Source organism: Alexandromys fortis, unplaced genomic scaffold, assembly GCF_014885135.2.
Source record: "Alexandromys fortis isolate MF-2015 unplaced genomic scaffold, M_Fortis_MF-2015_v1.1 scaffold_18, whole genome shotgun sequence".
In the NCBI taxonomy this organism is placed as follows: domain Eukaryota; kingdom Metazoa; phylum Chordata; class Mammalia; order Rodentia; family Cricetidae; genus Alexandromys; species Alexandromys fortis.
Genome location: NW_026067897.1, coordinates 12,900,963 through 12,914,922, shown reverse-complemented (window position 1 = coordinate 12,914,922; position 13,960 = coordinate 12,900,963). Strand labels below are relative to the sequence as shown.

At 36.6% G+C, this 13,960-nt stretch overlaps 1 protein-coding gene across 3 annotated transcripts in view; it reads left to right on the top strand.

Annotated features, from left to right (window-relative positions):
• Nucleotides 1–13,960, top strand: part of Sntg1 (syntrophin gamma 1) — a 348,433-nt gene that overhangs the window by 208,257 nt on the left and 126,216 nt on the right. For 2 of the 3 annotated variants that reach the window (XM_050163780.1, XM_050163772.1), the window contains 4 exons: nt 6,915–6,971; nt 7,842–7,899; nt 8,949–8,992; nt 9,081–9,122. In XM_050163780.1, the coding sequence (XP_050019737.1) occupies nt 6,915–6,971; nt 7,842–7,899; nt 8,949–8,992; nt 9,081–9,122 (201 nt within the window). Of the gene's footprint in view, nt 1–6,914; nt 6,972–7,841; nt 7,900–8,948; nt 8,993–9,080; nt 9,123–11,057; nt 11,155–13,960 lie in introns of those variants that run through there. The other variant, XM_050163789.1, reaches the window with a different exon arrangement.

Genomic DNA, 13,960 nt, shown 5'->3' with positions numbered 1-13,960 from the left:
ACATCTGGAATTTATTTTGGCTCAGAGTCAAGTTTCATTTTTCTACATGTTGATATCCAGTTTTTCTGACATACTTTTTAAAGATGCTGACTTTTCTTCAATGTGTGTTTTGATTTCTTTGTTAAAATATGACAGCTGTAGGTATCTGGACCTCTTTCTGGGTCCTTAATTCTATTCCATTGATAAATATACCTATTTCTGTATGGGTTCTATGCTATTTTAGTAATATAGCTTGAAACAATATATGCTGATATTTCCTCTAATATCCATGCTTAACTAGCCCCAGATAGTTGGCCAGCTTTCTGCTACCAGACTTGATTTCCCTTATCTTCAGCAGGATCTAAGCTTAAGAAGACAGCTGTAGCTACCATCAAACTGGTGTCACACTTAAGTAATATTATTAGTTGTTTCTCTCCTTTAGAAACTAGAATAGCATCTCCTTGTACTATGAAAGTTATTCCTCAGCTAAGAGGCTTTCTGGTCAAATCTAGCTCAGATATTGAGTGCTACATCTGAAGGGCATGATGACTTAAGCAGTGAGAACTTTCCTTCAGCCCCTAGGAGACAATCAAGGCTAACAGCACTAACCTGTAATGTTTGAGACATTTTGTGGACTTCTCTGACCAGAAACTTGAAATCACATTTCTTATGCCTGCTATTTGGGATTTTGTTGGATAGTCTATGTCTTTTTGGAAGGAACAGTGTCATCTCGAGTGGCATACTTCATTTACACTCTATATGTAAATATGTGTACATGTATATATATATTTATATGCAGTTTGTATAATTTAGGTAAAGAAATACAATACGATTATGGCCATCCTAAATGTACTTATCACTCTTTCTGCCTTCTTCTATATTAATATCTCTATCCCCTTCTCAACTAAAGACATTCATTTTCCCCTTTACCATCATCATATGACTTTCATGCTATTTTTTTTTGTGGTTCTCCCCTGGCCCAGTGTGTCCCTGTTTCTAAAGTTATACAAAGTTATATATTCACTTTTGAAGATTTTGGACTAGTGATATCAATGAGAGAAAGCATGCAGCATTAGTTTTTCTGGGATTAGGTTTACTCAATCAATATAATAATTTTTAGTTATAAACATTTACCAACAAATTGTATGCTTTTATTTTTTCTTTGCAGCTTAATAGTGTTCTATAGCATACATGAGTTTTGTATCTATTTTTCAGTTTAAAGATATTTATTTAGGTTGATTACATTTCCTGGCTATTGTGAATATAGTGGCAATGAACAGGGCCGAGCAAGTATTTGTGGAGTATGACGTTAAGTCTAGCATTCTTATTGTTCAAGGCTGTTTTGTCTGTCCTGAAACTATTTTGCTTTTGCATGAGTTTAAAGACCATTTTTTAATTTTTTTCTGAAGAATTTCATTGGAATTTTTGGTGAATTTGCCTTGAATCAGTAGATTATTCTAGATTGTATGGCACCCTTCAAAATATGAATCCTACCAATTCACGAGCATATGGGGGATGTGCTGTTCCCCCCTCAGGTAGCTTTTGCAGGATTTCTTCCTTCATTGTTTTAGTATTCACCTCAGAAGTCTTCCACTTCTTTGGCAAGATTATTTAAAGTATTTACCTCCTTAGGTTATCATGATTGGGATTATTTCCTTGATTTTTTTTCTCTGTGTATTTGACATTGGCCTACAAGTAGGCTACAGATTATTGTATGATAATTATATTGTATATTCTATCCAGCTACTTTGGTAAATGTGTTTATCAACTTTACCATAATTCTGCTAGGCTCTTTTGGGTATGTTATGCATGAGGTTTACAACAACTAAAATGATTTAGAAATGAATAAAAGAGTTGGGAGATTTGCAGTTTCTGACTTTAAGAAACTTTCTGTGGCTAGATATTGGCACCAGCAGTGCTGATTTTCTGACAGGTGTATACATGTGAAGGAAGGGGAGTCGGGAAAGAAAATCCCACTGGCGATCAGTTGCTTTCCACTGAGAACACCATGACTAACAGGGAAATAACCATTTCCTCCTCAAATGATGTTGGAACAACTTGATAGACACATATAAGTTAATAAGCTTGGATACCTACTTCACATTACATAAAAATGTTATTCAAATTGAATAAAATTTAAGTGTAAGAAAAAGACTAATGCAACTGTAGACAAATCTTAGCCATAGCAAAAAAAAAAATTGTTAAATTGCCCATCATCAAATCGGGAACTCACCAAGGCCAGCTGGCCTGGGTCTGAAAAAGCCTGGGTTAAAACCGGTCTCGCTGAACATAGCGGACAAGGAGGACTACTGAGACCTCAAGAACAATGGCAATGGGTTTTTGATTCTACTGCACCTATTGGTTTTGTGGGAGCCTAGGCAGTTTGGATGCTCACCTTACTAGACCTTACTAGACCTGGATGGAGGTGGGTGGTCCTTGGACTTCCCACAGGGCAGGGAACCCTGATTGCTCTTTGGGCTGATGAGGGAGGGGAACTTGATTGGGGGAGGGGGAGGGAAAGGGGAGGCGGCTGTGGGAAAGAGACAGAAATCTTTAATTAATTAATAAAGAAATAAATTTAAAAAAATGAATAATATTTTTCTTCAGAGAACACTGCAAATTAAATGAAAAGATGGGACACAGGGTGAATAGGCACTGTTTCTCCACCATGTGACTATTGTCTAGAATACTTAAGGAACTATTATAACTGGGTAATACAATTTTTTTAAATTATTTGTTTATTTATACAGTATCCTGCCTGTAGGCTAGAAGAGGGCACCAGATCTTATTATAGGTGGTTGTGAGCCACTATGTAGTTGCTGGGAATTGAACTCAGGACCTCTAGAGGATCAGTCAGTGCTCTTAACTGCTGAGCCATCTTTCCAATTCCCTGGGTAATACATTTTGTAACCGGAAATTGGTCAAAGAATTTCAATGGTTATTTTTCAATAGAAGTTATAGAGGGAACCAGTTAGTAAGTGTGAAGATGTAATCTTAGAAGCATCATCTGAAGACAAGGGAGATGCTGCTTTACCCCACTGAAACAGCTTCAATTAGAACAATAGGCAACAACAGGGACAAGGAGGCTGTTTGAAGCTGTTTGAATACTGGGAAGGGAAGGCTAGCGTCTTACTGCCTTTGGAAGCAGTTTGGTTCCTCAAACATACACTTTGGTTGTAGCAAAGAGAAATAAGACACATGTCTAAGCAAAATTTCATACTCACACCCATAGGCTGACATTCATGCGAATCAAAGAGGAGAAACAAGTCACGTGTAGGCCTTCCGTGGAAGAATGCATACATGACCAATGGTACAACTGCAGTAGATTGGGAATTTCATATGGAAAATACAAGTAGATTCTCAGTACTAACCCTTCTTCAGTAAGCGGATGCCTCATTCCTTCTGAAAATACGCTACATGGACTATGTCTGACATTCATCCTTCTGTTCCAACTACAAGGGTTTCCTTTCCCCAGCCAGGCTCAGAGTGACAGCATGTCTCTAAACAGAAAAGACCACTCATCTAAGTCTTACATGAGTAAACTTCCCTATACCATTAGAAAAATGTTCCTTAAATATGCTGGCCTCATAACTAATGGAACATTATAAGAACTGTAACTCTGTATGAGGACTTCCTTTCTCTGGGGCAGCCTGAATTCACTGCAGTCTTTCCTGCAACCTCTGCCTAGCATTTCCACATCTCGGCAAAGACCGCCTTTAAAACCTGCGTCTCGGTTCTGATTTTATGCACGCCTAATTTGTATGTCTTATCACCAGGCCAAGGTTTCCTGATGCACTGTATCACATGCATGCAGCAGACCATTTTTTTTAAAAAAGGAATAAAGCATTGATGCGTTGATTCGTAATAAAAAGGCAAAAGGAATGCCTCCTACGCTACTTGACTACTGAGAGGGCCCAGTGTGCAGGTTTAGAGAGACCACAATCAGAAGAATGGGTGCTGATTTATACAATGGGGAGAGTTTATTTTAGGAAAATTAAACCGATTCCTTAGAAGTAGAGTGTGCCATGCCGGGAGACACAGAAGCAGGACCATGGACATTTGAAGTAATTACATAATTTTCTCACATTGCCATTCAAGTTTGGACCCCCTTCCTTAACTTCCTAAATGTTATGGTAAGTAAGCAAATGTTGCTTACCTGTGCTCTAAAGTTTTGCGGCTTCTACAAATGCATGGAGTTATGTAGCCACTACCACAAAGCCACGAAACCAGTGTCTTTGTCACTGTGTTTCTCCTGTTTAGACTATCCTTTTGCCTGCCAGCCCCACAGGATTGTCTTGTTAGAATGTCAAAGTATGCCACCCATTCAGCCTGATGTGTCTTACTCGCCTGCATGAATTTCAGGTCCCATTTTTTTTTCATTCTAAGACTACCTTTTATTTATTTATTTTGTATTGATTTTTTTATTGAGCTCTACTCTTTTCTCTGCTCCCGTCCCTGTCTCTTCCTTTCCCCCTTCAGTCCTCCCCCAAGGTCCCCATGCTCCCAGTTTACTCAGGAGATCTTGTCTTTTACTATTTCCCATGTAGATTAGATCCATGTATGTCTCTCTTAGGATCCTCATTGTTGTCTACGTTCTCTGGGATTTAAAACCCAGTTTGACAGTTCATGAAGAAAATTAGCCATGAATTTGTTTTGGAGGGTTTGGAAGGAGGAAAGGGAAGGGAAAATGTCATTATAATCTCAAAAGAATTTTAAAAGAAAAGAAGTTTGAAGTATCTAGCACAGCTGAGAGGAAGGTATGGGAACTTCCTTTTTTTTTTCCTGCTCCTCGACTTCTTTATCTCTTGAAAGAGTGGGAAATCATTTTGTACAAAGGACCTGCATTGAGAAGCCATTCCATACCTGTTATCAGCTCCTCAGCACTCCTGGCCTTCAGCATGCAAACCATTTCACTGCCAAGCAGTTTCCTCCTATTCACCAATTTACTTCTTGCATATTTGGCAATAATAAATATAACAGCTACAACTCTAATTCCTTATAGATGAGATGTCTATTTAAGTTGTTTTTTATCACCTTAATTTAAATTTAGTAAGTGATATCTATCAAAAAATGTTTATTTCTCTTAGAGTTTCCAATTTTGTGGAGTACTGGTTTTTTATTTATGACCTAATTAATTTTTGAATTTCCTTTGTGTTTGTTGGTATATTCCCCTTCTTGTTTCTGATTTTGTTAATTTGTTAATCTCTTTCTTTTATTTAGTTTGGATGCGGGTTTATCTGTTATGTAGATTTTCTGGAAGAACCAATTTTCTGTTTCTATCCATTGTTCTCTTTCTGCTTGATTGATTTCAGACTCCATTTTGATTATTTACTGCCTTCTGCTCATCTTTATGTGTTTACTTTTTTTTGTTATGGATCTTTCAACTGTCCTGTTAATTTGTTAGTATGAGATCTCTTAAATTTATTTTTGAAGACAATTAGTGCTATTAAATTTCCTCTTAGTACCACTTTCATAGGGTCCAATAAGTTTGGGTATATATATTAATCTATATAGTATTTCAGATAGTCTTTATTTCTTTATTTCTGTCTTGACCCAATTTTAATTCAGTAGATTGTTCAGTTTCCATGAGTTTGCAGGCTTTCTGGTTTTATTATTATTATTAATTATTATTATTATTATTATTTTGTTTTGAAATAAACTTTAATCCTTGGTCTGAAAGGAAAAGGAAGATTATTTCATTTTTTTGTATGTATTGAGACTTGTTTTAAGGATTAACTCTTAATACAAAAAGTACATTTTAAAAAATGTTTTCTTATTTATAAAATGTTTTGGTTTTTATTTTTAAATATTCATTCATATAGTCCTTAAGGAAAAGAGAGAAAGTATTGATGTAGAAGTAACAGAACCATGTTTGCATTTGAGAAATGAGATGTCAGGTAAATGAGTTGGAAATATTTGGAGATATAGGTACAATATCACAACATGTCTCTTACATGCAAGAGAGAGGGCAAGGTGGTCAGAGATGACTGGTATAAATGATTAAGGATATAGATACAGCTTCCTACCCTGCAACTTTCTTCCAGAAGACTGTGCTGCAAAAACCGTTTCCTTAAATTCTCCAAATTTAATTTTTCCGATTGAAAATTTCAGAATATGTTCAGGTATGATCCATGTGCTCACACCAAGGTCCCTGAATTGGTAGTTTTATAGCTGAATTCTTGTTTACACTAAGGGGTACTAGTGATGTACATTAGTAATTCCATTGTCATTGTTATAATGTAAGTTCTTTTTTTTTTCAGCATTCAATGTAAGGATTTTAATTCTGCTTTCTCATTGTGTGGTGTATCTCTTAGACAGCACATTGCTCTCTGACGTGCTAGGCTATGAAGACCCTGCATCTTAGCTCTTAAATCACAAATCTGTCACTTGCTGGTGCAGACAAGGCCTCAGCTGGGGGATTCTTACCCTTTGCCAGTGAGATACTGTTAGGCTACTCAAGAATGTGCAACATGAAAATGAGAGTACAAAAAAAATCTAAAATTGTTCTCAAAATAATATTGAAAGCATTTTTTAGAGACTGTGAATTTAGGAACATTTATTTTGGCAAATAGATGATTAGCTTTTGATTTAAAAACTGTAAAATGTGGCCAGGCAGTAGTGGTACACACCTTTAATCACAGCACCTTGGGAGGCAGAGGTAGGTGGATCTCTGTGAATTTGAGGCCAGTGATCTACAAGAGCTAGTTCCAGGACAGGCTGTAAAGCTCCAAAGCTACAGAGAAACCCTGTCTCAAAAACCTCTCCCCAAACAAAAACAAAATCCTGTAAAATGTTCCATTAATTGCAATATTTGAAGTATTTTGGTTTTAGAAAATAATTTTCTCCACATTTCAAACAGAAATTGAAAAGCCAATAGGGAAAAGTATATTTAGTGTAAAGAAACACTTACCACTCTTAAATCTCTTCTCTTTCAGGAAAGAACGGTGACAATCAGAAGGCAGACAGTAGGAGGATTTGGATTAAGCATAAAGGTAGCCAGCCACCTTTCCAGTCTTTCTTTGCAAAGGCCGAGCTGTAAAGGCTAACATTTTGTGTGCATTAAAATGTTGGTGACTCATAACAGTACAAGAATGGCTCTGTGATGCTTAGAGTAAACTGTAGTCTGGGATGCTCTTCTAGACCCTGACCATCGTTATCTTCTTATTTAAGTATTACAAGAAAGGCCTGGGGACCTTACCTAATATTAAGTAGAACTACTTTAAAAAGAATTCATTTCTTTATGAATCTTCCCATTAATTCTGGTGGCAAGAAGCTTTCCTTTATCGTCCAGCAGCATGGAAAGTTGGTGTATAAAAAAGGAACAAGTCTCTATGGAGGAGAAATGGGAACAATTGAAGCATGAATTGTATTTTATATTTATCATTTTACTCAATTTTCACTTTGTTAAAGAGATTGGTAAATTTCATTTACCAATTCCAAGTTCTCTCTAGTTATTTAGTGCTGAGAATGAATCATTGAAAGAATGTCTGTTTGGCAAAGTACAATAGTCAGAGAATTGAGATGTATGAATAGCTGATGCTTGGAATCCCAAGTAACAAATATCAAGATACCTTGCATTCTTTTTAATGGATTTTGAACAGAATGCAACTATGGATATTAATTTTTTGAGAAATAAAAATTTTATAGTCGATTGTTACTAATTATTAAATATCATTATAGTACTTAAAAAAAAACTTAGCCAAATTTCATGGAAATGATGCTTACTTAAAAGAAATTCTATAAATTTGCTTAAATTCTGCTTGGTATTCACTACATGTACTGTTTATAGTTTTCAATGATTTTATATTTATTTATTGGCTAAAAGGTGACTTAAAATATGATTTATGACTGTCTCTTTCTAGGGAGGTGCAGAACATAACATTCCAGTTGTCATTTCTAAAATCTCCAAGGAGCAAAGAGGTAATGTGCATAGCTAACCTTGTAGCTGTCAGTCCTCTGTAATACCATGCTCATTGATTGGTACGTGAGCATCTCTCCTGGATCTGTAGCTTTGTACAGTGAGAGGTTAAGTCTGATTCTTCAGTTTCCCTAGGTTCTCCTTCAAAAGAGAAAGGGGAAAGTCATGGACTCGAATAGTTCAAATGAGCGTATATGAACCGACCATGTATGAAATGACCAAATAGGAACAGCTTCTGAACTGTTGGTTAAAGACACAAAAATTAAGTCACATTTTATGGACAAATACAGATGCAATTGTTTTTCTCAGTTTTACTCACTTTCTTTGAGGCTACATCTAAAACCCATCATGAATATACAAATCAAGGGTTTATTGACACTTAATCAGGAAAACAGCAAAATATTTCCCCCAAAGCATGAAACTGACAGATTGAAAGCCTTAGATATTTGCACAGAGATATCACAGTATAAAGGCATAAAAAAGTTGGTAACCCACTAAGCAAAGGTATCAATTTTTAATGAATATGCATATATACATACATACATAATATGTACATATTATATCTATATATGTTGGCTTTTAAGAACTATTAATAACAAGCTTTGATCAAATTCGTATCATTACTCTGACCTTTCAAGATCAAATATAGAGTACACAACCAGAGTGTACAACATGAGGAGTCAACCATGCTACTGTGGAAAGCCACACAGACAAGATTATTTGGACAAGATTGCTGAAGCAAGACAAGATTACATGGACCGACCATGTTTTGCTGACAAAGAAAAAAAAATCACAAAGTTGGGAGGGTACTGACCATGTTTTAAGAGCTATAAGGTCATAAAATGATAGAACCAAAAGGAAATGTCTGCCTATTTCAGCAACCAAAAAGAGATAAATCATATTATTATTTTACGTTCTTTGGGGATCCTATAAAATGATCCTAATTAGTTTAAAACACATATAATTAGTCTACAGTTTTATCCTTAAATAAGACAAAACACTTTATTTGTCTGACAAATGCCAAGGTGTATTCAATTGTTCTTCTTCACAGCGGAGCTTTCGGGACTGCTTTTCATCGGAGATGCAATTCTGCAGGTATACATCTCATTACTGTCTTCCTGGATGCAAACAAAAGCCAGTCTGTAATACACTATGTGAAACTGGGAATTTCCTTCCATTGCAGATAAATGGAATTAATGTGAGGAAATGCAGGCATGAAGAAGTGGTAAGTTTGCCTTTTTCCTGATGCTATCATTTCTCAGAGTCATGTCAATTACGAAGGTACAAAATTATGTAGCATATTACTGATCTATCAATTGCTTCCATTCAATTTTGACTCTTAGAAATACAGTTAAAAGTACTATCATAATGAAGTGTATCTCAAAGTAAAAAATATATATCTAAAGTGTTCAAATGCTTGAAAGCTATGACAAAAGAATTGATTTCTGTAAATTTTTAACCAGCATTTGGGGCAAATGGGAATGCGTGTGTGTGTGTGTGTGTGTGTGTGTGTGTGTGTGTGTGTGTGGTGTGTGTACAGGAGTGCATCTAAAAAGAGAAAGGGGTGATGAAAAGACAAGGAAAGAATTTGCCAAAATTTTTATTGTGTTATTTTATTGAATTTTTTCCGTGGTTGGAGCAGCATATACAGACATTCTAATTTAATACAATTGGGACATAGAACTGAGTTTCAGCAACCACTATAAATGGTTAAACAGTAGCTGTCTTCTAATCCATACTTCAATAGAAAGGTTAAAGAGTCCCTATTGCAGGTAACGAAATGGCATTATAAGGCTAAATGAAAGTTTCAGGTGTTTGGGGAAATATTGGTCACAAATGAATAAATACCATAAGAGCTCATTGAATTTTGTACCATTTCCTCCTGAAAGAGATAAAGAAGAATATATTTAAAGTATGCTCAAGGGTCAAAAAAGGAGTTATTTTGATTCATTTATACATTTAAAGTCTCAGCAAGGAAGCTGCAAGTATCTGTGTAAAACTTCCATTTCCCAAGCAGTGCTGTTGCAGAGAGCTGGAAATCATGGTCTGCTGGCGTTTCCCAATAACTTTGTACTCACAAAAGCATATTCAAATCACCCCTTTGCCACTCTGCGTTGAAAATCCTGTACAAGTCTCCGACTTCCTATGAATCTCTGCAGAGCAAGGTGACATTTCAAAGGACAATTTGCAGCAGATGAAAGACCAGTGCTGGGCCTGTTCTGCAGATCCCAGGGTACCTTTAAGTACAGTCACATAAACAAAGGAACTTTGTCTTCTGTCTTGGAGCTCATTATCCAGAAAGAAAAAAAAAAAAAAACCAAAGTGCATTTTCTTTTCAACCACATGCTGCTAGTTTGAATCATGCTTGTAATTTGTTCTTCAGAGGCAGGTAACTAGTTCAGACCAACTGTGCTAGAACTTTCTTTTATTAAACATAATCATGGCATGGAAGATTAATACTAATATCCTGACTTAGGATGATATGTATGCTGATTCTAAAGAAAGTCATTAGGCATTGTATTGCTTATTATACATAGTTATTCATAATAAAGACATTTTTGGAGAAGCTTAATCCTTTTAGCTTTGAAATACAGGTACCATTTTTGGTTGTTCTTTTTTTACTATTATTTGTTTATTTTATTTATTTTTTTTTGCATTTCTGTTTCCTCATTTTTTTAAATTATTTATTTATTTATTAAAGATTTCTGACTCTTCCCCGCCACCGCCTCCCATTTCCCTCCCCCTCCCCCAACCAACTCCCCCTCCCTCGTCATCCCAAAGAGCAATCAGGGTTCCCTGCCCTGTGGGAAGTCCAAGGACCACCCACCTCCATCCAGGTCTAGTAAGGTGAGCATCCAAACTTCCTAGGCTCCCACAAAGCCAGGTCTCTGCATAGACCTGGCTGTCCTGAAACTCACTGTGTAGACCAGACTGGCTTTGAACTCACTAAGATCTGGCCTCCTCTGCCTCCTGTGTGCATGAGTCACCAAATCAAGCTATACTAATGTTTTTATTTAACTGTAACCTTTGACGTTACAAAACCAATTAGGTATTTTCCCCTCGCTGTTTTAATTCCTATTTGAATGGAATTATTACCTTACAGGAGCTGAAGTGTTAATTTCATGTTGAAGAACAAATGTATATGACCTGAAATTCACAAAAGCTCAAAGGATGAGTAACTGTGAAGGAGCATGATCGTACGAACAGTTCTGCAGTTCCAGATTCCAAAATAAATCGATGATCACAGCAACATGGTGGTTAGAATTTCCTTTCTCTTTCTTCCATAGATAATCTTCTATCTCTCTTTTTATTAAATATTTTACTTTTCATTTTACATACCAACCCTAGTTCTCCTCCTTCCCCTTCTCCTGCTCCCATCTCCCTGCTTCCCATCCCCCATTCATTCCTCAGATGGAGTAAAGTCTTCCTTAGGTAGTCAACAAGGTCTGGCATACCAATTTGAGACAGGATCAAGCACTGCCCCTCCTCCCCGAATCAAGACTGAGCAAAGTATGCCACCATAGGGAATGGGCAAAGGAGCCTTTCTTTAGTTAGTCCCTGGCACCATTAGAAGTGATTAATTCAGTTCTGCTTGAGTATCAGTTTTATTCTGTGGAGGTCATCGGCCCCCCTGGGGAAGACTTGCTTCTGGGTTTGAATGCAGGTTTGTGTCTGTGTAAAGTGATCATACACTCTCCACTGAGATCACTCAGTAGGGATTCATTAGCCAAATCGCTTAAATGATCTCAGTGTGTCAATCAATTTAGACTTAAATCAATTTAGAGTTACATCAATTTAGACTTACATCATTTTAGACTTAAATCAGATCTGGGCTTCACACATTGGCCAGGTCCTTTACTTGAAGTCTTAGAACAAGATTACTGAAGAAGAAGAATTACAGGTTCCTCAGTATAAACTTAGAACCAGTGTGTCATGCCACCTTGGGCAGTGTGAGATGGTGTGTCCTAAATCCCAGAAGCAGCAATGTACATTTATTGTCTAGATTGCTTTCTGATGATGTAGATTCAATTTATTGAATTTATGGTGTCTGTGCCTCTGTTCTTCATCAGCAAGAATAAGCTGATGAATGTTGCTGAGACCCAAATGAAATAACACATGATTCTCCTAACCAATATTATCACATAGAAAACAACGAGTTTCATTTTCTGTTCACACACACACACACACACACACACACACACACACACACACACACACAAAGGCACGCAGACACACATGGATGTATATGTATATTGTTTTGATAGATTCCTGGCAGGAATCTGTATGGATGTTCATGAGAAGAAGGACATGGTCTTTTGAGGAACGAGGGTCTCTTTTTCATCTTCTTAGGACTTCTTTTTGTGTCTTATGTTCTACTTCCTTCATGTTTCCAGGGATTCATCTGACTGGGTCCACAAGAGAATGAAAAAAAAAAAAAAAAGACTAACACAGATAGAGAAACTAAAATGGTGTAGACTGGGCTCTCTGGCAGAGAATCTGTGGCACCCAAAAAAATCTCAGTGTATTTATTACCTACAGCTGAAAAGCAGGGTGGCAAATGCTATAGAAAGCTGAACAAAGAACTGGCGTTTAGGGCTATTCAGCTGAGCAAGGGGGCAGGTTTGGCTAATCTCCATAGGAGCAGGGTCTTCGGAGGAGCTGTCTTCAGGCTGTAAACATCGGGGAGAGAAAGCAATGGTAGAAAATTTCTGCACATCACCGTCAAGATTCACACTCAGAAGTGAAAAGGCCTTTTCTGTTCACTTGTCTCAGATCTAGGAAGGTTTTGGCACTCTCGTTAGGAGACCTTTAAATGTCTGTGACCATGTCAACAGCACACGTGACTTCACTTATGTCATACACTTGTGTGTACATGATTCATCACCTTTAAGTTTTAATCCCATAATATCAAAACCCCCAATGTTGCAGGATTTTTCTTTAAAGAGAACCATATCTATTTTCTTTGCTGTGTTAAAATTTATGCTGCTTGGTCAGGAATTGTAGCACACAAATATTGTAAGTACTTGGGAGATAGAGGCATGTGGATCTCTGTGAGTTCAAAGTCAGCCTGGTCTATCTAGCAATTTTCAGATCAGCTTGTACTACACAATGAAACTGAAAATGTCTCAAACAGTAACATAAAGGAAAAAAAGGAAAAATGAAGAAACAAACAAAACAAAACAAAACAAAATTTAGATGCCAAAATGGTTCCGCCTTCCCGTCTATGAACTCTAACCACATCAAACTGACATTGACCTTTATCTTGCTTTTCACATAAATCTTCTCTTCATAAGGTCAAATATCAGAACTTGATTGTGTGACACTCTGTGAATTATACTGTCACTGAGTTCTGTGTGTTTCTATTCTGACAAAAACTCTATGTGGCTCAAGTCTTGTGGGTATGTGGGCAGAGTTTGTTTTGTTTTGCAGAATTTAATAACTAAGAAAACATGTAAAATGTTGGAAAAATATTGGAAAGAGGAGATATGAAAATACTGTTTGACTTACAGTAATCATCATAAAGTAAGAGTGGGTGACTAGTATGCTTCATAGATATAAATAGGAAATACACCAAAATGCATAATAAATACCAAATGTGCACTAGGAACCAATATCAGAAAAGAACCAGCTGATTGGGGGGTTCCTAGTTTCATTTTCTTTATTTTATGTTTATTTTTTATTTTTGTTTGTATGTTTATGCATGTTTTGCTTGCATATATTTCTTCATACCACTGACATGGCTGGTGTTGGTGGAAGCCAAAATAGAGTATCAGACTCCCTGGAACTGGAGCTACAGAGAGTTGTGAGCTTCCCTGTTGGTGCAGGAATGAAGCTGTGGTCCTTTGGAGGAACAGCTTATGCTCTTAACCACTAAACCATGTCTCCATCCCCAAGAATCCTGAAGACAGTAATATAACTGAGACTTCCATACAATAAGACTTTTAAAATTAGTAAATAATCATCATGCAGAGCCAAATGAATGGATGAGTAAATTTTTTTTTACAGAAGTTTAATTCTATATAAGCATTTCTGCCTTAAACTTTATGAATGGCGGGAAAGGGT